This window comes from Vulpes vulpes, chromosome 5, assembly GCF_048418805.1.
Source record: "Vulpes vulpes isolate BD-2025 chromosome 5, VulVul3, whole genome shotgun sequence".
Classification (NCBI taxonomy): domain Eukaryota; kingdom Metazoa; phylum Chordata; class Mammalia; order Carnivora; family Canidae; genus Vulpes; species Vulpes vulpes.
In genome coordinates this window covers 93,002,888-93,026,388 of record NC_132784.1, presented here as the reverse complement: position 1 = coordinate 93,026,388, position 23,501 = coordinate 93,002,888, and the positions used below count along the sequence as shown (strand labels likewise).

General features: G+C 54.9%; 1 protein-coding gene across 3 annotated transcripts in view; it reads right to left on the bottom strand.

The window, feature by feature from the left end:
• Positions 1 to 9,700: 9,700 nt before the first annotated feature.
• Positions 9,701 to 23,501, bottom strand: part of TMCC2 (transmembrane and coiled-coil domain family 2) — a 40,762-nt gene continuing 26,961 nt past the window's right edge. For all 3 annotated transcript variants that reach the window (XM_025991391.2, XM_025991392.2, XM_072759425.1), the window contains 3 exons: positions 13,332 to 14,272; positions 11,802 to 11,937; positions 9,701 to 11,268 (listed from right to left, as the gene is read on the bottom strand). In XM_025991391.2, the coding sequence (XP_025847176.1) occupies positions 10,957 to 11,268; positions 11,802 to 11,937; positions 13,332 to 14,272 (1,389 nt within the window). In that variant the 3' untranslated portion in view covers positions 9,701 to 10,956. The remainder of the gene's footprint in view (positions 11,269 to 11,801; positions 11,938 to 13,331; positions 14,273 to 23,501) is intronic.

The window sequence follows — 23,501 nt, the reverse complement described above, 5'->3', positions numbered from 1 at the left end:
GTGGACATTACATTCTTGAAGTGCTGCCTAGTGGATTCCACAGGAAGGCAGATAGTAATTCAGCAAAAGAAAATACTTTCTAATAGTGAGCTCTGCCTCACATGAAGCAGATGGACTGGGACTCCTCACCACCCCACCTCTTTGGTCTGCTGGAAGAGAATAGATGGTAGGTAGGGTCTAAGCTCTCTCCCAGAAGACGATGGAGAAATAACAATGGCCATGCAGGGACTCAGGGACAGTGGGTTATGCCCTGGGAAGAGGCAGGGCAGCAGAGGAGATGAGAACAGGCCCCTGTGACCTCTGCTGGCTCTCACAAATCTGTCTGCTCTAACTGCCTGGCGCTGCTGCGGTCAAAGCTCCCTCTCCATGGCCCCTGATGCGGGACATCAGGCAGGGCGGGCAGCAGGCTGAGTAAGGAGAGAGGAAGGTTGGTCTCCAGCCCCCTGAGGACAACTTAGGCTGTCATAGCCTGGGCCAAGGGGGTGGGGATGGAAAGATGGCTCATTGGTGAATCACCCATGGCCATTGTCTGCTCCTGCTCCCTCTGGGGGAGAGGGCTGGGGAGACCAAGCCTTTGGCCGGCTGGGCCTGTGAGGACAGGTTCCCTGGTCCTGTCCTCACATCTCTGGGGGCCATTGGAGCTTGGCCCCCTGGTCCTCCTTGCCCACCACCCAGGAAGGCAGAGCTGGTGAGCTGGCGTTGGATGCATATTGATGGGGGAGGATGTGCTCAGGGCTTGGGGTGGTCACGCAGGGGAGCCCAGAGGTGCGGCCTGTGGGAGAAGCCGCCCTGCCCTGTCTGGCGCAGCAGAGGAAGCTGGCAGGTGTGCCCCTGTCTAGCGATCACACCTGAGCCTGAGAGGCACACCCTCCCTGCCACACCTTTCCTAAAATCCTTCCAAACCTGCTCTCACCTAGCAGGCCTGTTGAGCACCCCACCCTACCTCGGGGCCCCTAGGGAGCCTGCGGAGAATGAGTAACTCAGGGTTGGTGCCTGCAGCCAGCACCCCTGCCCCTCTCCGGTGCCTGCTCAGGTCGGAGGTGCAGGGCTGGCCTTCAGCCCCCCATCAAGCCCAAGTCTGGGTGCCTGATGTCTTGTGGGGCTGGAGGTCATGGAAGCGCAAATGGCAGGGTTGTTATCTCTATGGGGAAACTGAGGTCTGCAGAGGCAGTGGGAAGGTGGCAGAGGGAGGAGCCTTTGGGGAGGTCTGTTGCCCTCTCAAGCCCTGGTGGGCCTCCAACTTGGGAAAAGTCAGGGGTTCCTGCTGCTGCCTCCCTGGCCTCTCAGCCTGTCTGTGGGCCGGAACGAAGGTGCTCTGGGGCTTAGGGACAGGGTCAGACAGGGGCTGCCCTGTGGGGGCAGGAGCAACAGGGTGGGGAAGGAGGCTGTGGAGCCACCAGCCAGGTCTCAGAAGCCAGATTCCCGCCACCTCCTGCCAACAGGAGCTGGAGAGGTGCCTAGACCTCACGGAGCCTCAGCTGGGAGATGACGATGCCATCCACCAGGCAATGCAGAGTGTTTTACATCTGTCCTCTCACTCAGCTCTCAGAGCAACCCCAGGAAGGTGCTATCACATCTGTCCTGCAGATGAGAAAAATGAGAATGCAGAGGGAGGGAGCTTGCCACCCCTTACCCCCGCCCCCCCCGCCAGGGAAGGGGCCTGGGATCCTGGCAGGCAGAAAGCTGGTAACTGGTCCCAGGGCCATGCCCTTGACCACTCTGCTACACTGCTGTCTCCAAGGATGGCTGGGAGAAATGAAGTAGGGCCGCGAGCTGCAAGGGTAGAGTATCTGGAGCAGGGAGCGGGGCTACATTCATGTGAGGCAGAAGGTGGATGGGGGGCTTCCTGGGCAGAGCGTGCCAAGAGGGTCCAAAGCAGAGGCAACAAAGGGGACAGCTCTGTGGGCAGGGACCCTCCGTGAGGACCTTCAGCTGGGCCTATGGCTTTGGGTTAGTGGAAGGGGAAGGACTGGAAGTCTTGAAGCAGAGGATGGCAGGAGACAGCGAACTGGGGATGGTGTGATTAAGCGGCCCCTTGGTGTCCATAAGGCAGTGGGGCTGAGGAACATATGCCGAGCTGCTGACAGTGCTGGAGTGAGGATTTTGAGGGATGTTTCTACTCTCTTCACCCCTACATTGTTTGCAGTTTTCCAATGACTGTGCATGATTTGGATTTTCTTTTAAAGGAAGAATAAGACTGGGAGGCCATATGTCAAATGCTAATAGTGGGGCGACCGCTTGTGGTTTGAGTTACCTTGTTAAATTTTTTTTTCAAGATTGTATTTATTTATATATGAGAGACATAGAGAGAGGCAGAGACACAGGCAGAGGGAGAAGCAGGCTCCATGCAGGGAGCCCGATGTGGGACTCGATCCCAGGTCCCCGGAATCACACCCTAAGCCTAAGGCAGATGCTCAACCACTGAGCCACCGGGGTGCCCCTAAAATTTTTTAAAGATTTTATTTATTTATTTGAGAGAGGGAGAGAGAGACAGAGAGAGAACCAGGTGGGGGAGATGCAGAGGAAGAGGAAGAAGCCCACTGAGCAGGGATCCCGATGCAGGGCTAAATCCCAGGACCCTGGGGATCATGACCTGAGCCAAAGGCAGATACAACCAACTGAGCCACCCAGGCATCCCAGAAAAATATTTTTGAATGAGATTATATCTGTAACACGTCTGGAGTTGCACTGTCCCAGCTCATACTTCTGCCGCGATGGAAGTGCTCCCCACTGTGCTGTCCAGTATGGCAGGTGCTGGCCACACGTGGCTACTGAGCACTTGAACTGTGGCTGGTGCAGCCGAGGAAATGCATTTCTTTTTTTTTTTTTTTAAAGATTTTATTTATTTATTCATGAAAGACACAGAGAGAGTGAGAGAGAGGCAGATACAGAGGCAGAGAGAGAAGCAGGCTCCATGCAGGGAGCCCGATGTGGGACTAGATCCCAGGTCCCCAGGATCAGGCCCTGGGCTGAAGGCAGTGCTAAACCGCTGAGCCACCAGGGCTGCCCAGGAAATGCATTTCTAATTTTGTTTAATATTGACTCATTTAAATTTAAACAGCCCTGGCTGGTGAGGGCCCTGTAAAACTGAACAGCAGACGGTGTTGGGTCTTCGGTGTAAGCTTCCTGCCCTGCTACCATCTGACCCCCTGCTAATGGGAGCTTTCTCCCCTCTGCTCCTCGCAGGCTTCAGAACTTCCTCTATTTGGGGTGGAGTCAGGGCCCTCCTGCCTCCCCTGCTCCACCTGCCTTTGCATCTTTGACCATGTAGAGAGGACTGGGGTGCCTCCAGACCTACATGTCGTGGTGGGGACAGCTCCTGCAGGTGAGAGCCTCAGCGCAGCACCACCTCACTGTGGTGACCTTGGGCAGTGACCTGCTGTTTCTGGGTCTTGCTTCCCTTGGCTGTATAATGGAAGTGTTGCCAGAGATTCCATCAGTACCCCACAGCCCTTCACCTGGCTGCTGAGGGTGGGATCCCGGGCATGGCCAGAGGTGCTGGCAAGAGGGACCTAAGGAAGGCAATGAAGAGACTTGCCAGCTAGAAGGCTTATGAGGCCCGGGGTTGAGTGAAAGCATGTGACAAAGGATGTGTCATTGAGCCAAGAGAATTTGCCAATCCAGCTCCCCTCTGGCAGTTACCTGCTCTTCCTTAGATCATAATTCCATATTAGCAGTTAACAAGTTGTATTGTCATTTGTCTATTTTTACCTTTATTTTTGGGTAGATTTCAAGATGCTCGAAGAGGAAACGTTTGTGCAGCTCACCTCTGCATCCTCCATCTGTTACACGAAGCAGATATTCATATGGGTTTGATGAACAGGAAACGAATGTCTCCTTTGGACACCCCCAGCCTTTCCCCTCTGGGGCTGAGCATGACACTCTGGGCTTGCAGGATGCTGCCTTGGGAAAACACAGAAAGTCAATGGAATTTGTCTGTCTTGTCTTCCATTTTTGGCTCTTTGAAAGTGTTTTGTTTTGGTGTTCTCAACTTCCCCCAACCCCCAATCCTTTTCTTTTTTTTTTTTTTTAAGATTTATTTATTTATTCATTCAGAGAGAGAGAGAGAGAGGCAGAGACACAGGCAGAGGGAGAAGCAGGCTCCTCACAGGGAGCCCGACGTGGGACTCGATCCTGGGTCTCCAGGATCACACCCTGGGCTGCAGGCAGCGCTAAACTGCTGCGCCACCGGGGCTGCCCCCAACCCCCAATCCTAATCTTATCTTTCCCTGGCAGAGTGGAGGAGGCATTTAATGGGATAAACTAATTCATACTAAGAGGTGACTGGCTCAAGATTTTACCCCTCCTCAGGTCATGTACCTGGCACATGGAGAAGCAACACACACCCTAACTGCGGGCGTCAGGCTTCAGTTGTGAGCAGCGACGTTGTCAGCATGCCCAGGTCTGTCCCTGGCCTGACGTTGATCAGCTGTGCTCACGAGTAAGTTTCCCTCACCTCTCTGAGACTCAGTTGGCTCATCTGTAGGGTTTGCCACACTCCAGGGTTGTGGTGAAGATATAATGAATCTGTGCACACAAAACGCATTTGTTAGGTATAAAGGTCCTCAATACAGAAAAAGGGATTGAAATTGCCCTGACTTTGGGCCAGGCTGGGGCTTTCCCACACCCTCAAATCATACCTGAATAGACCATGACTGTGTGCGGAAGCCACCTTCTTTTTAATCTCACAGCTGCCAAGCAGAGAAGAGAACCCTGGTAACTCTTTCATCTGTAGCCCCAGCCCTGGGGGAGGGAGAGAGGGAGGCCAGGGTGCCCCCATGGAGCCTACCTGGCTCTTCTCACTCCACTGAGATATCTGGGCTCCCCCTCACCCCCCAGCCTGAGCATCCAGCAGTGAGGACCCCTGTGGTGCTTAGAACATGGGCTTCAGGGGCACCTGGCTGGCTGAGTCAGTAGAGCATGCCACTCTTGATCTCATGGTCATGAGTTCAAGCCCCACACTGGGTGTGGAGCCTACTTAAAAAAAGAAGAAGAAGGAGAAGAAGAAGGAGAAGGAGAAGAAAAAAGAAAGAAAAAAAGAACATGGGTCCCAGACTTCTTGTTGCTCCCTCTGACTCCTCTGTCTGTATGTGTTCCTAAGGACAGATCTCGCCCAAGCCCAGCCTCCTCTCCACAATGTAGGGAGCCTGCCCTTGAGTTAGGTTCGTGCAGGGACACCTTCTTTGGACTTCTCAGAGGCTCATTAGCCACATCAACCTCTCTATCCTAAGTTCTCCATTTGTGTAGCCTTGGGGACACTGAGGCCCCAGAGAGGGTACATGACCTGCTCAGTATCACATAGCATACCTGAGTGTTAACCCCCAAGGCCCCAAAATTTCCGGGGAGAGGTTGTTTCCTTCCCTCTGAAAGATGTCCTCGTTCCTGCTCCTTCCCTCAGAAAGCCCTTCCCTACTATCCTTCCTGTCCTTCCTCTTCCCCCTCAACTCCTCTTGGAGCTCTCGTCATAGTCGGTGGCCGAGGGTCCAGGCGGGTGGCCTCCAAACCACCCCACCTTAGGTTCAGTTAAATTCAAGAAACACGATTGAGAGCAATAAGTAAAGCAAGACATGGCTCATGCCCTCACGGAGCTTACAGCCTAGTGGGGACACACACAGGGATGCACACATAGGCACGCGCACACACCAGCATGCACACTCACACACACCCCTCTGAAACACGGCAGGCAGAGATAAATGCTGGAGCTGGGGCTGCGGTGGGAGGCCCCGGTAGAGAGGGCGTCAGTCTGATGGAGAGCTTTGGAGGTTTCTCAGAGCATCTCAGGATGGGTAAGAGGCAAGAAGGGTAAGTGTCCTACAACACGTGCTTTGGGTCAGGTCCTGGGTTTGCAGGCCGGATAGAAGGTATCATTCCATGATGTGAAGGGATATGTGGTGCAGGCAGCAGGGCTGCAAACCCAGGACCTGACCCAAAGCACGTGTTGTAGGACACTTACCCTTCTTGCCTCTTACATCCTGAGCATCCTGAGATGCTCTGAGAAACCTCCAAAGCTCTCCGTCAGACTGACGCCCTCTCTACCGGGGCCTCCCACCGCAGCCCCAGCTCCAGCATTTATCTCTGCCTGCTGTGTTTCAGAGGGGTGTGTGTGAGTGTGCATGCTGGTGTGTGCACGTGCCAATGTGTGCATCCCTGTGTGTGTCCCCACTAGGCTGTAAGCTCCATGAGGGCATGAACCATGTCTTGCTTTACTTATTGCTCTCAATCGTGTTTCTTGAATTTAACTGAACCTAAGGTGGGGTGGTTTGGAAGCCACCCGCCTGGACCCTCGGCCACCGACTATGACGAGAGCTCCAAGAGGAGTTGAGGGGGAAGAGGAAGGAGAGGAAGGAATGGGACTCCCCTTTCTCCTAAGCAACCATGTTGCATTTCTCAGATCTTCCCATTCTCAGCCCAACCTGGCCCCACCTGGCTGAGAAGATGAGGAGGAATTTCCAGTTGGAGACATATAACAGGTCTGTGTTGGTGACTCTTTTGCATGAGTTCATTTAATGCCCAGTTTCATGGGAAACCCTCTCCTCCTCACCTCCACCCCATGTCTGGGCGCTTGGGGCTGACCTCAACTAGAAAATGGGTGAGAGGATCCAACCCCAGGTCAAGTGGGTGGTTTTTTACACAGAGCTGGGGACCCAGGAGGGTGGTACCAGCAAACTCAGCCTTCCTGCAAGAGACCAGAGAACAAAGCTCCCAGACCAGCCAAAGAGACCCAGATCTTTCTAAAGCATTTACTTCAGGCTCGTTGCCCATGAGCTGAAATTGCTACAAGAACAACCAAAGAAAGGCAACCAAAGAGTCTCTAGCTGGAAGGTGGTTGGGTAGCAGGGCCCAGGCGCTTTGTGGAGGCTCCTCTGGGTGTTGTTTTTTTTTTTTAAGATTTTATTTATTCATGAGAGACACGCACAGAGAGAGAGAGAGAGAGAGAGAGAGAGAGAAGCAGAGGGAGAAGCAGGCTCCATGCAGGGAGCCCGAAGTGGGACTCGATCCTGGGACTCCAGGATCACACCCTGAGCTGAAGGCAGACACCCAACCACTGAGCATCCCTCCTCTGGGTGCTTTTGGAAGCAGAGCCGACTTGGTAAGTGGCTGCCTAGAGGTCAAGGCTCAGTGGAGGTGGCCTGTCAAGCACCCCCGTGGTCCAGGATGCCTCATCTGGACAGTTGGCCTCAGGAGAGCAGAATCAAAGGCAGGGATGGGTTGCCGGGGAGGGAGAGTCACTCCTGGGAGGAGCTGAGTGTGGGAGGCAATGCTGCCGTCACCAACCTGGACTGCCCTTCTGGCTGACTCAGGTCTCGCCTGCAGGTCTGGATGTGCTGGGGCAAGTCCCAGCCTCACCTCCCTCCCCAAGTGCCATCCCAGCACACTGGGCCAGGTGAGCTTCCTCCTGCCATTTGCATTTGTATTTTTTTAAATTTTTTAAAAATTTTTATTTATTTATGATAGTCACAGAGAGACAGAGAGAGAGGCAGAGACATAGGCAGAGGGAGAAGCAGGCTCCATGCACCGGGAGCCCGACGTGGGATTTGATCCCCGGTCTCCAGGATCGCGCCCTGGGCCAAAGGCAGGCGCCAAACCACTGCGCCACCCAGGGATCCCCCTGCCATTTGCATTTGGAGGGTGGCTATAACTCAGGCTGAGGGGTCATGGCCAGCCACTTTTTCAAGCCCTGCCCAGTGCTGCCTACAAGGAGGTCAGAGCCCTCCCCTGAGTCTCTTGCAGAGCCCAATGGCCCAGCAGCAGCCTTACAAATTATCTCCCCTGGGAGAGATCTGGGGGTGGCCTGGGGCAGGCACTCACATCTGACATCTCTTCTGAGCCTCAGGAAAGTCCTACCACTTTGTAGCACAAACATCATCACATTTCAGATGAGGAAACTGAGGCCCACAATCTTATATCCAGGGAGGGTGAGTCTCCTCTCAAACCTGGGTGTCTTGATGCTGGTTCCCGAGCCCACACCCGGCCCGTGGGGATAGCCCCGCATACTCATACACTTAGTGGCCCGGGGTGGTGGCAGCAGCTGGCCTTGGCCAAGCAGGCCTCATCCTGTCCTCTCTCAAGCTGGGGCCTGACCCTTTGGGACTAGGGCTGGCTTCGGCCTTAAGACTTGAGGGAAAGGCCTCCAGCATAAGAAGGCCCTGGGACACAGCCTGCCCCTGTGGGTCCTGCAGTCTGGAGGAGGCCGGTCCCCTGCAGAGTAGGCCACCCTGGGAGCCCGAGGTGGGACGAGCCAGGGCTGGAGTGGGAGCAATGGTCCCCTTCCCTTTTTACGGAGGGAAGAGAGGCTCAGACACAAACAAGGAAGTGTTGGTGGCCATCAGAGGAACGAAACCCAACGCCCAGTCAGGGTAGAGCAGGGCTTTACTGGATGCCTCCCTCGTCAAAACGAGGCCTGGACGGTTCCATCCTTTCTGCAGATGACTCTGTGGCTGGGGCTGATCTGTCATTTCTTGGACTTGTCACTTCGCAGCTTTAGTTATCAGCTGAGAATGACCCCTGCCCTCCCTCGTTCCTCCCTCCTCCCTTTAAATGTGGACTGGGACTGGCAGTGACATTTAAGAGCCAAGCAGGGAAGGCACCTGACCTTGGGGAGGAATGTGGGAAATGTCTGCAGCCTGGAGCAGCTACCCCCCACCTGGGGCCCAGGAATGCGGCCCCCAAGGGAGGTGTGTGTGTGTGTGTGTGTGTGTGTGTGTGTGTGGTTGAAGAGAAGGGGGGTGCGGGGGCCCAGCATTGCTCAAGTGTTGGGTGGCCCTGTAAGGTCACCTGCTGAAACTCCTATAGGGTTCCAGAGGGTGAGGATGAATTAAGTGCTTCTCTCCTGGAGGCGCCAGCATGGCACTCTCTCTGATCCAGGTGCGGAGTGGTCCCTGACTCCCAGGGCCCCCTGGAGCCCAAGGCCACAAATACAGCTGCAATTTGTGACTTCTCAGACCCGCAGAACCACAGAATGTCAGAGCCCTTTGAAATGAGCAGCTGCTGCATCCATCTCCCATTACAGATGTGGGAACTGAGGCCAGAGAGGGAATAGGAAATTGGCCACAGGTGTGATTATGGGCCAGGACTCAGGAGTGGGTCCCTCCTCCTCTCACTAGGAAGAGTCAGGAGGCACCCCACACACACACCCCAAGGTCCTACAGGGCTCCTGCTGGGAAGCCAGGGCCTTCTGTGAGTGCCTGTAATTGCCAGGGTGGGGAGTTGCAGCCACAGGGGTAGATCGAGGGCCTCACTGAGGCTCCTGGCTCCTGGTGAGCTAGTGATCTGTGCTGGGGCTGATAAGGTCCAGGTAACTCCAGCAGACGCTCCTCTTTGGGACTGAACCCTGAGAAGAGGGGGGAGTATGGACTCTGCTGCCCTCTCGTGGCCACACCGGGCCTGCCCGCTGCTGTCCTGGCTTCCAGCTGCTGGTCTTGAAGCTTCTGGCATCTCTCTCCCAATCCCCTCCCCCTGGAAAGTGCTCTGGTGGCTGGAGAGGGTGGCATCATCTCACTTCCCTATCACAGAGGCCACAGCTTTGTCTGCACAAAGCAGGACGGGAAGAGTGCATGATGGTTTGTTTAGTGTGGGATCCTGGAAGAAGGTGGCCTCAGGCCAACAGGGGAGGCCCAGTCTGTTACCCAGAATCCCTGGATGCAAGGAGAGACCCGGTGGTTACCACGGAGATGGCCCCATCAACCAACACTAGACAGGATGCTTTGAAAATTTAGAGGATATTTATTTTTCAGGAAGGTCCACCATGGCTGACAGGCACGACCATTCACCGCTCTAGGGGATTTCTCTTTCATTCTGCGAGAAATGCCCTCTGTTCTTGGAAGTGCCCGTGGGAAGAAGGCTGGGATGTGAAGAGAAACCATACACAACACTCCAGAGCCTTAAAAAAATAAAGCAACAAACAACCTCCTCCACACAAATACACACATACAAAATAAATAGATGTATAAAAGAGAGGCTACGCTCCTCCCATCCTGGTTGAGGGGCTGCTTTGGGAGTGTGGGGCTGGGCGGCTTTGCCCCGTTTCCCCCAGCCAGGATTATCCAGAGGCGAAATGGTATGGAAGTGCCGGACAGCCAAGAATAAGCCCTGGCTTCCGGGAGAGGATGGGGGCAGGCCCTCTCCCTGGAGCTCAGTGGGGATCAGGTACAAAGGAACAAATAAATAAATAAATAGAATCCAACATGCTCCCAGAGGCCTAAGGGCTTAGGCTGAGGCTCAGGGGCCCCTGGGGCCTGTTTCCCTGAAAAGAGCAGATCCAGTGACAGGCAGAAAGAATCACAGGGAAAACACAAGTTCAAAAAGCCACACCCCACCTGGCCTCCAGAGCCTGCATCCTTCTATCCTGGGAAAGGCCCAGCCCAGAAGTGAATCTCAAACCAGCTCTGGAAGGAGGGATGGACTGAGCAGGTGCCCGGAGGCTGGTGGGGGGGGCCTACCCTCTTCCCCTGGCATTCTCTGAGGCCAGCAGAGCCTTGCTCCCACCGCTGCCCTCTGACCTTCACCCTGACCCTCTCCGCAGGAGGGAACTGTAGAGCTTCCAGGTTGGGCTCTTCCCTAGAAGGGTTGAGGGCTGGGGCAGGGCCCTCTCCTGCGCCTATTCCTACTGGCTTTCCTGACTTGCTGCATCCTGAGTCAGCTGGGAGAAGTCCTTGTGTGACTGGAAGTAATCAGAACAGCTCATCCCAGTGTCCTTCTCTGCTCCGTTTGGCCACAGATGTCCCCACTGTCTCCGGGCAGGGCTGCACTCGAAGCTCCCCTCAGGCCAGCAGGGAGAAGGCGTCAGACAGAAGCAACAGAGAAGGGGGCAGGAGCTGCTGGAATGGACAGTTTGGGCAAGAGGCCAAACCAGACACATGAAGAAGTCCAAGGGACTTGGGAATCCCAGGGTCCCTCCTGGAGAAGCATAGCCACCTCGGGGCCAGGGAGAACACGGGGCAGGGGTGGGCTGGCCGCTCAGCTGGGCAGCAGCACGTGCTCCAGGAGGTAGGTGAGGGAGTCCCAGTGCTTCCAGAGGAGGAAGAGGACGAGGACCAGGAGGGCGGTGCTGGTGATGCGCAGGCGTGTCTTCATGAGGGGCGTGATGAAGTTGGCGATGGTGGACACGAACACCAGCAGCACGGCCATGAGCGCCAGGATCACGTTGATGAACTTGCCCAGCAGGGCCCGCGCGTTGGCATTCTCCACACCTTCTAGCTGTACCACCTGCTGCTGCTGCTGTTGCAGCTCCAGCTTGGTGACCCGGGTCAGGCAGGACTCCACAGCCTCCTGCAGGGGTGGGCAAGCAGGAGCTCAGGGTGGGCCGGCCCCCCCAGGCCGTCCCTACCTGCCCCCCAGAGAAGGTGACAGCGCACAGGGGGCCCCTGGCAAAGATCAGGCAGGGGACAGGCGGATCAGCTGTGGCTGGGGCCAGTCCTCTAATTACAACTATTTGGGGGATGGCAGGAAATCAGAGTGGCGAGGGGTGTGTGTGGTATGCACAAGGAGATGAGGCACAACTGGCCCAATCCCGGGAGCTTCCTTTCTGGGTAGTCTAGGCCCTGGAAATCCCAACGATTCACTGGCAAGGCTGCCGTCAAAGAGCTGGGGGCATGGGTGGCCCTGGCCAGGCGGCTTGCACAAAGCCAGCCTGGGCCTACCTTGCTCCACTCTCCACCCTGCCCTGCGCGTCCTCTCCATCCGCAGCCCATCCACCCAGCCTGTGTCCATCAGCCCCACTGTGTAAAGCCCTTGGTCTCTGGCTGCAGCCAGCTCTCTCAGCATGGCTGGACCAACCCCTCAGGGTTGGTCTCTGGTCATACCTGGATGTCCCGTGCTCTCTCGTAGGACTGATAGGCCACCTTCTCCTCCATGCTGGCCAGCTCCTGCTTCAGGTTGGTCATCTCATTCTGGTGAAGCTCGGTCAGGTCATTGAGCTGCTCCTCTAGCCTCTCATACCTGGCAAGGGGCAAGGAGTAGCACCAGTCTTAGCCCCCTCACCTCCCTTCTCTCCCCAGAATCAACTTCATTTCTCAACCCGCCCAACACACGTGTTCTGCCCCATGCCAGTTTTAACAGCAAGGACAACAAAAGTTACTATATACACAGCCCTGCCTCTGTGCTGGCACTGTGCCAAGACTCCACCCACATTATCTCAGAGATCTTTACCACCCTCAACTCCACGAGGTAAATCCTAGTGTCATCCCAGAGAAGACTGAGACAGCGAGAGGTTAAGGAACCTGCCTAAGATCACACAGCTCATGAATGGAGGAGTCAGGGATTCAGGGACTTCAATGTGAGCCTCTGAGCCCTGGACTGAGATGCTCTCCTGGGCACCAGGGATATGGTGATACAGAGACACGATTCCTATTCTGCAAGCACAACATCTCTTACACGGGGTAGTTAGTTTACAGGCAGGGTGTCCCCTTAAGTTCCCAAACCTTCTTCATGTATATAAGGAAGAAAAAGGAAAGGTGCTAATTAGGGAAAAGATCGCCAAGAATCCCAGAGAGCAAATGCCAAATCCCACGTGAGAGGCATCCAGCAAAAGGGCGGAGGGGGCAGAGGGGAAGGAGGGACCAGAGACTCCAGCTTCAGTCAAATGTGTGAACTGACTGTGCCAGCAGTTTATATACTTTGATGTTACAGATTTGGACTCATTTAGCCTTCATTAACCCTAGGAGGAAGGATTCATGTTATTTCCACTGTATAGACAAGGAGACTAAGTGTGGGGAGCATTAACTACTTTGCTCAACATAAATAGTAGAGCTAGGAGTGGGTGGGTGGGTGGTGGGGAGACACAACTGGTGTGGCTTAGCCAGTTAAGCACCTGCATTCGGTCAGGTCATGATCCCAGGGTTCTGGGTTTGAGCCCAGGACATCTCTCTGCCTCTGCCCCTCCCCCTGCTCATGTGCGCGCGCTCTCTCTCTCTCTCTCCTCTCTCTCAAATAAATAAACAAAATCTTAAAGGAAAAAAATAGAGTCAGGGTTTGAACCCAGGTACTTGGCTCCAGAGTCTGTGCTCTTTAGTCCTTCCAGATGAGAGGCCACATAGCTGGTTCCTGCCTCAGTTTCCCCTGCTGTACACGGACCCCATAACCATCAAGGAGGGATACTGGAAGCTCCTGAGACAGGCCGCACCTTCTCTGCATAAGCAGGTCCCACAACCCTATCTTCCAGTTGCTCCTACCAGCCTAGAGGCAGGCGTCCTGGGGCCTCCCCTGGCTCTGTCCAGCAGCCTCAGGCCCTTCTGCGTGCACGTCCCTGTGCTTCCACAGCCCAGAGTCTGACCAGGGTGCTGTGGCCTCAGGCCGGGCTGGCGGGGCAGCAGCGTGGCTGGGGATGGGCCTACCTGTAGCGTTCCTCCTGCAGACACTGGGTCATGTAGGTGTAATCCCGCTGCAGCTGAGCCTTCAGGTCCTCCATGGAGTCCTCCAGGTGGGACTGCCCCTCCTTGATCTCGCGCAGCTCCTCTAGCAGAGCGTCCAGGTTTCCGGGGGCCCCGTACAGTGCGCTGGATTTGGGGCTTCCGAGCGCCCCAGCTGGTCCAGCGCCGGAGTTGCTGCCTGCCCCGGCTGAGCTGGCGCTGGCACTGGAGCACTCGTCGTCGCTGCCGTACTTGGGGCTGGACACGAGGGTGGCGCTGCCACTCAGCGCCCGTGCCGCCTCCTCAGGGGGCCCGTCTTCCAGAGGGTCCTTCAAGTGGGCGATGTTGTCGGCGCTGCCAAACTTGTTGCGGATGAGGCTGGCAAACTCCCGGGGCTTGGACACCACGGCGGTGTGGGTGGCCTGCGAGAGGCCCGAGAGGCTGCCCTTGACACCCTCCACCACGCCACCCCCAAAGCCACTGATGCCCGCACGCACGTTGGCACCCACGTCCTTCAGCCCCTGCTGCATGTCCCGCAGCACGTCCTTGGGCTGCCGCGAGGGCCCATTCTGCTCAATCTCCTTCAGCCGCCGGCGGTAGTGCTCCAGCTTCTTATGCAGCTGCGCAATGGTCTGGGCTGACTTCTGGTTCTTCTTCTCGAACACTTGCTTGATGCGTGACACCTGCTGCTTGTCCGCATTGTTGGCCAGCTTCAGGTACTCGGCCACGTTGTCGTCCCTCGCCTCCTGCTCGATCTTGATCTGCTCGGTGATCTTCAGGATCTTCTGGTGCAGGTGGTCAATGGCAGCCTTGGTCCGCTGGGGGTCTGGGGCCCCATCTGGCACATCCAGGCTGATGGGACCATCAGTGTCACCATGGCTAGGACCTCCGGGGAGGCTCAGGGCTCCGAGGTCTCCCTTGTCGACCTGGGGAAGAAGGTAGGCATGGTTCAATCATGAAACCACGGGAGGGAACACAGCAGGATTCTCTCATGTGTCCGTGGACACCCCTGGACTTGGTTTCTCTGCCTGGAAGACAGTGCAGGATGAATAGGAAGCTTCAAGGCAAGAGTCCAAAATGACAACCACCACCACCATAGGATTCCTTTTACGAGTACCTTTTTTTAAAAAGCAAGATTTTATTTCTAAGTAATCTCTACATCCAACGCAGGGCTCGAACCCACAGTTCTGAGATCAAGAGTTCCATGCTCCAACAACGGAGCCAGCCGGGTGGCCCTACAGGTGCCATCTCGAAGGGCTCTCACGTCTGTGATCTACCTAAATCCTCACAACACCCCTGAAATGCAGTCAAGGTAGATCTATCCCTCCTTCGGCCCAGAGAGTTCAAATAGTTGCTCAGGGACATACAGCTATGAAAAATGGACCCTCTGGCCCAGAACTCTTGATGCTCCATCACATGGACCGAGCCGATCTGAGGCTTCAATGGAGTCATGAGATTGATTTCTTAGGGATGAGACAAGTTGTCCCTCTGAACTCAACCTCTCCAAAAGCCTCCTACCTTGAGCAGGCCTCTCCCTCTGAAGCCCATACTTTAGCCCCATGCAGGCGCAGGAAGCCTCGCCACCCTCCCCACCCCGGCTTCCCTAATGCAGTTCAGCAGGTCACCTGCCTCTGCTGACACCCCACCCAGCCTGTCCATCACCTTCCAGCTGTCTCCAGTTGTTGGCAATCTCTTCCGCTTCATGATGGTGGGGGCACCCGGCCCTGCCTGGTCTCCCAGATGCAGGAGAAGAACACACCCCCACCAGCCCTGCTGACCAGGGCCCGAGGAAGCAGGGACTAGTCTGGGGGGCCTGAGGGTACCAGGGCCCAGCTCAGAGGGGGCAAATGTGCAGGAAGGAGAGGATAGTCCCTTTCCACACCAGTAAGCAGGCGTCCCAAGTACATCAGGGTGGTACAGAGAAGAGAGGCTAAGAAAGGATGGGGCTGGTGGGGAAAAAGGAAAGAGAGGTCGCAGGAGATAGGAAAGATGGGAAACGGGGGTCAGATGAAAGCGGGTGGGCCCGAGTCCAGCTGTCCCACAGCCGGCTCCCCCTCAGCTGCTGGAGGAGCTCTCTGTCCGCAGCTGGGTCCCCAGTGTCTTATCGCCATGCAAGAACGGAAGCAGCAGGAAATGGCTCAACCCCATGTATTTTTACACACAGCACACCCCAGTACGGCCGGGTCGGATCATTCGCTCTCGGTGTGTGGGGGGCGGGATGAGGTATGTGTGGGGGAAGGGGTTCAACACAAAGAAAGAGCCCGATCACACACACCGGAACCGGAAGCAGCCTGTGCCAATTACAGGCAGAAGTCACTGGACTCGGCTTCTGCCGAGGTGCAGTTATTGGAAAACACTACTGAAAACAGAAGCCCTGCCAAAACCAGGAGCCAGGGGAGGGTGCTCCTCTGTGGGCTTCCTCTGGGGCCTTTTCAAGTCACAGCTCCTCTGGGGATACTGGGGACAACGCCAATCCCTTCTCCAATCTCTCCCCTCACGTCTGCTCTGGGTCTCCCTTGGTGTCCCCTGGCCCTCCCTCTGGGCGCTCATACCTTCAGAATCTGGCTCCTCCAATTTTCTGACGTTGTATACCAGAGGAGCCAATTCCACAGTCTACTTTAAATGATCTGTCCTGGGACGCCTGGGTGGCTCAGTGGCTGAGCATCTGCCTTCAGCTCAGGGCATGATCCTGGGGTCCTGGGATCGAGTCCCCCATTGTGCTCCCTGCATGGAGCCTGCTTCTCCCTCTGCCTGTGTCTGTGCCTCTCTCTGTGTGTCTCTCATGAATGAATGAATAAATAAATAAATAAATAAATAAATAAATAAATAAACCGTCCCGAAGTCTGTCACACTAGTCTGACTTATTTAAACCCCTTTCTTTTCTTTTTTTAAGAATATTTTATTTATTTATTCATGAGAGACACAACATAGGTTTGAGGGAGAAGCAGGCTCCATGCAGGGAGCCCGACATGGGACTCGATCCCGGGTCTCCAGGATCATGCACTGGGCTAAAGGCGGCACTAAACCACTGAGCCACCCAGGCTGCCCTAAACCCCTTTATCCTGTGCTATTCCTGTAGTGATGACAAGACAGCCTATCTCTCCATTGCCCTGGCTCTCAGTATCCCCACCTGAGAAATGGGGAGATACTCTCAGGTCTTTGTGAGGATTACACATGATGTCTAGCAAGCACTTAGCCCAGGGACAGAGGGACATACAGAACGCACTCATAAATGCTGTTTGGATCTAGGCAGCACAATTTGGGGTGGGGAGGGTGGGAAATGAATTTTAATTAAGAGATTATACCAACCAATTCACTCAATATTGATACCACAGCATAGATATTGAACAAAAAATTAAATTCTCTAGGAACACGTGACTTTTTTTGAGAGGACAGCACTTGTAAGTGAGCAGTGGCGGGTGGGGGGAGAGGGAGGGGCAGAGAGAATCTTAAGCAGGCTCCATGCTCAGCACAGAGCCCAACACAGGGCTTGATCCCACAACCCTATGATCATGACCTGAGCTGAAATTAAGAGTCAGACACTCAACTGACTGAGCCCCCCAGGTGCCCAGACTTTTAAGATTAAATAATCTGGTCCTCTTTTAAGGCCACTGTGCTTCTAAAGAGGCTCAATTCTCTTTTGCCTTCTTTGTGGGAGACAAAACGTCCAAAAAGTGAATTTTTGGGTCTGGCTGAAAGCTGGCTTGATGCTTGGCGCTAGGCAGTTTGCTGTCTCTGTATCGAATAGAGCATCTGTTGCAGCGACTGGGAGGGGTGTGGGAGGAGCTAATGAGACAAGGGATGCCATGAAAAGTAGAAGTGCTTTAGGACTCCGAGGGTGTATAAAATAGCAACTCTCCCCCTATCTTGGCTTTCCTCTGGCAGCTTGGTGTGTCTCCTCCTGTGATTTAGAGTGTGTCTAGCTTACAAATGGGAAGGCAGAGTGGAAGCCGGCTATGAAATACCCATGAATGGGAGGAGAACAGACATTCCTGGGAAAATGCGTTGGGGCCTGATGGGCGGCTGGAGTGGCCCGAGACTGGGGTCCTGGCCCCCTCATCTGCCCCTTTTCCCTGTCCTGGGACCCAGACTCGAGCCTGAGGGCCCCATAGCAGGACACCAGCTCCTTCCTGCCACTCCACTGGCATCTATCACACCTAGATCCTGTTGGGCACCCCCAGTCACAGAACACCTCCACTCTCCCTCCTCCTCCACAGAGGAAGGCGCATGTTGGAGGTGGAGGAAGGTGGAGAGTTCTCCATACCCCCCATCCCCCCGACAGTAGGAGGGCCCTTTCAGGACTGGACAGAGACAGTTATTAAGGGACAGAAAGTCAAGGAGGTGACTGACAGCAGGCAGAAGTATATAAAGAGAAAGAATACTTTAAGAAAGGAAGAAAAGTCAAGCATAAGATGAAAAAGTATGATGGATGGAAAAAGCAGAAGAGGAGAAACAGATTTGGGGGAAAAAAAAAAAGCACACACACACAAAACACAAAGCACAAAGAAAAGCAATAAGATTGCAGGATTATTTACAATAGCCAAGGATGAAAGCAGCCCCAGTGTCCACAGACCAATGGATGGATGAAGAAGAAGCGGTTTATGTACACAATGGAATATTGCTCAGCCATAAAGAAGAATGAAACCTTTGGCGTCTGGGTGGCTCAGTGGTTGAGTGTCTGCCTTTGGCTCAGGGCGTGATCCTAGGGTCCTGGGATCGAGTCCCACATTGGGCTTCTTGTAGGGAGCCTGCTTCTCCCTCTGCCTCTGTCTCTGTGTGTCTCATGAATAAATAAATAAAATCTTAAAAAAAAAAAAAAAAAGAAGAGTGAAACCTTGCCATTTGCAACGCCACGGATGGATCTAGAGAGTATAATGCCAGGAGAAGTCAGTCAGTCAGAGAAAGACAGGTACTGTATGGGGCAGCCTTGGTGGCTCAGTGGTTTGGTGCCGTCTTCGGCCCAGGGCATGATCCTGGAGACCTGGGATCAAGTCCCACGTCGGGCTTCCTGCATGGAGCCTGCTTCTCCCTCTGCTTGTGTCTCTGCCTCTCTCTCTCTCTGTCTCTCATGAAAATAAATAAATAAAATCTTAAAAAAAAAAAAAAGACAGGTACTATATGATTTCACTCACACGTGGAATTTAAGAAACAAAACAAATAAAGCAAAAAAGAGACAAACAAAAACACAGACTCCTAAATACAGAGAACAGACTTGTGGTTGCCAGAGAGGGAGGGTGGAAGGGAATAGGGGACACAGGTGAAGGGGACAAAGAGTATACATATCATGGTGAGCACTGAATCATGTATAGAGTTGAATCATTACTTTATACACCTGAAACTAATACAACACTGTGCGATCATTACACTTCAACCAAAAATAAAAAGAACAGCACAGAGACAGGGCAGAGAGCCTATGCAGGGTGATAGAGCACCAAATTTGGAGTCAGACATGGATTTAGACCCTAGCTCCATCCCTCCCAAGCTATGTGCCCTTGGGTAGGTCACTAACTTTTCTGGGACTCCATCTTCTCATCTGAAAAAGGGAGGTAACCCCACCTCCCTCCAAGGGTTGTCAGGAGGATAAAATCAGACTCTGAGAGTCTACTGGAGACTCTCTCTCTCCCTCTGCCTCTGTCCCTGCCCCCTACTCACACACTCTCTCTCTAAAATAAATAAATCTTAAAAAACATAAACATGTAAAAATTCTTTTAAAATGAGTGTGCCAGGGCAGCCTGGGTGGCTCAGCGGTTTAGTGCTGCCTTCAGCCCAGGGCCTGATCCTGGAGACCCGGGATCGAGTCCCACGTCGGGCTCCCTGCATGGAGCCTGCTTCTCCCGCTGCCTGTGTCTCTGCCTCTCTCTCATGAATAAATACAAATCTCAAAAAAAAAAAAAAAGGAGTGTTCCAACAAGTGCTTATATACAGATGCTCGTAGTAGCACTTCTCACAATAGCTGAAGGGTGGACACAACTCAGATGTCTATTAGCCAATGAACAGGCCAACAACACTGGTATATCCATACAGTGGAGTATCATTTGATCATGAAAGGAATGAAGTACAACGGTTACATACTACAATGTGGATGAACTCCGAGAATACCACACTAAGCAAAAGAAGCCAGGTGCAAATGGTCATTTTCTGAAAGATTCCATTGATATGAAATGTCCAGAATGGTTATATCCATAGAGACAGAAGGCAGATTAGTGGTGGCCAGGGGCTGGGGGTGAGGGAGGAGTGGGGAGTGGCTGATAAACGGATCTGGGTTTCCTTTGGGGGTGATGACAATCTTCTGGAACTAGACAGAGGGGTAGATTGTAAAACCTGGATGTGGAAGGTGAGGGGTCCTCCAACTGCCAGCTCTGGCCACAGCTCCAACTAAGGTGCTGTCACAGGGTGGGTCTGTGAAAGGGTATCTGGGTCCTCCAACTTACCCTCTCATTTTCAACAGAGTAAACGTTCTTTCTCACTCCCAACCTCCTGTCCTGGGACGGGGTACGGATCACTCAACCCCTGGTCCCTAGCGGGAACTCCCTGGGTTCAGCTAGAGCACAGCAGCAAGTGGGCTGCAAAGGCACCACTGCTCCTCTATCAAAACCATCACAGAGCTTCACTCGGCCCAGGCCACCCAGCCCTCTGCCCATGCCCAGCATCCAGCAACACACCTGGAGTTTGTGGCTTCTCCAGCCCCCTCTCCTGAAGTGCCTGCCCCAAGATTAACCTCTGTGCATGGACCAGGCAAGTTCTTACAAGAGGAGAACGCTGGAGGGAGAGCTGTGCTTCCTTCCATGATGCCATTCCCTCCCAGGGAAGGCATGTCATGCTCCCCGCTCACAGTCCCTACCAGCCAGGGCTGAGGTCACAGACCTCGTTCTAAACAGTGACTGAGGTCCAAGAAGTTCTGGTGAATGTTCTAGAAGAGCCAGAGATGGGATGTTGTCTAAAGTGTCCAGGGTCCAACTTTCTCTCTTCCTCTCCCTTGCTGCCTGAACCTGAGAGCACCCCCTCCACATGGCCTCACAGAGCCTCAGACTCTCCTCCCTGCCCCCTTCTGGCAGTTATGAATGAAGCCGGATTAGGCAGGCTGCCAGATTACAGGAGCTCCCAGGCCCCCCCCCCCCCCCCCCCCCCCCCCCCCCGGCTCCTGTGGGCCTCCCAGGGCTCCCACCTCCTCCCAGGCCTGAGCTCATGTCCTCTATTAACCTGGGTCTGGACATGGGACAACGGCTCTCTCTTGCACACCAAGCAGCCCAGCCGTCTGGATCCCTGAGGCCAGGAGCACACGGTTCATGAAACGGGCAGAAAGCATCCAGGCTCACATGAAACTGTGCAGGGAGGAGAGGGTACCAGCTATTGTGAAATGTGGATTGTGCTTCTCTTTGCTCAGCAATGGAATAAATACATGAAGCGTTTTTTAGGGTGAACCACACCAACAAGCCCCACTTACAAGGAAGGAGTTGTGTGCTCCAAACCTGTGCTCCCACGGGCCTGCAGAGGGCTCCCAGCCTGACTTCCTTCCCAGGGGACAAGAGCCCCTTCCTGGATTTACAAGTACTACTGTTCAGGTCCCCAGGGTAGGCTGACACAGAAGATGAGGACTTTGTCTTAGCTCTCTGCTCAGGGATCGAAAAGCCAACACTAAGGTCACTCTTAGACCAAGAAGGGAGGGAGGAAAAGAAGAGCCCTGGAGCTTCTATGCTCCCCTTCAGAAGAGCAGGGTAGCCTTCAGGCTCCCTCCCAGGGTGGGAACAAGAGGGTCTGTGGGTCTGGCCAAGCAGGTAGAGATCCATGCAGGATGCTGCTCCTGAGCAGCCTGGGCTTCCAGTGGCTAAGAGCCCAGGAGCCAAGCGTGATGGGGGCGGTGGGGTCCACGTGACTCAGTAGAGATGCTTCCATCTGCTGACTTCTGACCCCAATGACTCTGATTTGAGCACCCCTCTCGGGATGGAGAACACTCAGGATCACTTCGCTACGAGTCCCCAGAGGGAAAGGGAGGCAAGCCAGGGCCAGGTGGAAAGGAACATTGATGGCCGGCTCCAATCCTTCTGCCTACAGAGGAAGTTTGACCTTATGGGGAAGCTGAGAGGGAGGGAACCTGACATTTCCCACACCAGCCTGATATTCCAGCCAGAGCTGGAGAGATGATCCCAACCGCTGGTCCTGGAGTCAGGGGCTACCCCAATTCTCCCAAACCAGCAGGCACAGCCTGTGGGGCTGCTGGCTCTTTCTCTTCCTGGTGAGGAAGTGAGGGCAAGTCGCAGTTGCTCAGTCTCAGCTCTGGACACACCATCACAGCTGACCCATGCACCCCCTGCCCCCATGCGGGAAGGCTGGGGGGGCCGGGAGGGGGGAGGTACTGGCCCACCCAGCGGTCCCACTGGTGCCTGGGAGCCTAAGCGGCTTTTCTCCAGAGGCAGGGAGGCAAATGCCGAGGCACTTACTGGAGTACACGTGGGGCGGTGTGTATACCCAGGTCTGTTCACTGGGGTACAGCGGGGTAAAAGACTCCTCCAGCAAGGCCCCAGCTACCACAAGGGGAACTCAAGGGGCAGGAGCCCGAGGGCCCCCGGCTCTTCCCGTAGTGCCCTTTCCCCCCTGGCATGGCCTCAGAGGCTTTACAAGGAATTGCATGCTGCAACAAGGGATTCGAGGTGTGGAGCACAGACGGGGAAATGCACTCCTCATCCTTTCAGGCAGCACATGCAATCTCGAGGCAGCTGAGCACTGGGGCGGAGGTTCCTCTAGGCCTCTGCCTGCAGCAGGCAGGTCCTCCCTCCCACCTGGCCCTCACCTTACCCTCTTCCCTCTATCCTCCCCTAGCCCTCCATTTTTCATCCCTTCTGACAGGCCCAGCCAATGGTTCTGGCCAAATCCATCCATTCCCCTCAGTTATTCATCCCCTGCCCTGCTGACAAAAATACCCTTTCCCACACAAATGTCCTGCACACTCCTATGCCTCCTCACATCAGGGTTCCTGGGTGGGCCCAGAGCTACCCTCCAGCCTTGGAGCCTCCTCCGTTCTCCATCCTGCAAATTCTCCAAAAGCACACTGCACATAGGAGTCCTGCACATAGGACATAGGAGTGCACATAGGAGTGTGCAGGACACAAATGTCCTGCACACTCCTATGCCTCCTCACATCCATGGGTTCCTGGGTGGGCCCAGAGCTACCCTCCAGCCTTGGAGCCTCCTCCATTCTCCATCCTGCAAATTCTCCAAAAGCTCCAGGCACCCAGCACCTTGTTCCTTCTGAACTCTCTACTGTCCACCTGGGGTCAGTGCTCACCTGACCTTCATGCCCCTTCTGCCTGTCAATGTTTCTATGTAGACAGAAGCTCCTCTGGCTCCAAGAGAAGTGACACATGGCCACTGGTTTCCAGAGGCATCTGTGCCAGGGTTCACCCACGTTCCTGCACCAGACTTCCTGACCTAATCCCAGGGGCCCTCCTGCGACACTCCTCAGCCTAAGCCTGGAGGCCTGGTGTTTCCCTCCCTCCTCCCTGCTCCTGTCCACAGAGACTTCTCCGGAACAGAGACAGGGGGCCACACCTTGGGAGACCAGAGGGCAAGCCCAAGCCGCCTGGCTTTCTCCCAACCCTGCCCAGTGAACTTCTCTCCTCCAGCCCACCAGTGGCCTCACCTGTGTGGATACCGTTTCCCAAAGCCGTGCTGGTGACAGGGTGCCAGGACCTCTGAGGCTCCAGCTTTCCACGGGCTGGGCCAGGCCGCCAGGGTCACAGTCCCTGGGCAGCACTGGGCTTGCCAAGGGAAGCCGGGGTCTGCGAGCAGGTGTGCCCAAGCTCCCAGGCTCTGCAGCCGCCATCTCCAGCCTGAGACCAGCCTGGGGATTAGGGGCGGATTGCTCTGGGAGATTTCCCCTCCCTGGGGCTCACGGGCTGCTCCTTCCCATCTGGGAGGAGACAGGCAGGATCACTGAGTGGGTAGACCCAGCTCAGATGAGTTGCCCCTCCCCCACCCTGCTCTGTCTCTCCCCATGTCCAGCTGTTGCCCCTGTGAGTTCAGTGTCTGTGAGGACACCCAGGTGTGATGGGCAGCAACTCCAGCCCCAGTGTGTATGGGGGTGCAGCACATGGGGACACATGTACCTGCACCACTCACCCAGCTAGCTGGGTACTCAGCTCATCCCCTCCCACCAGC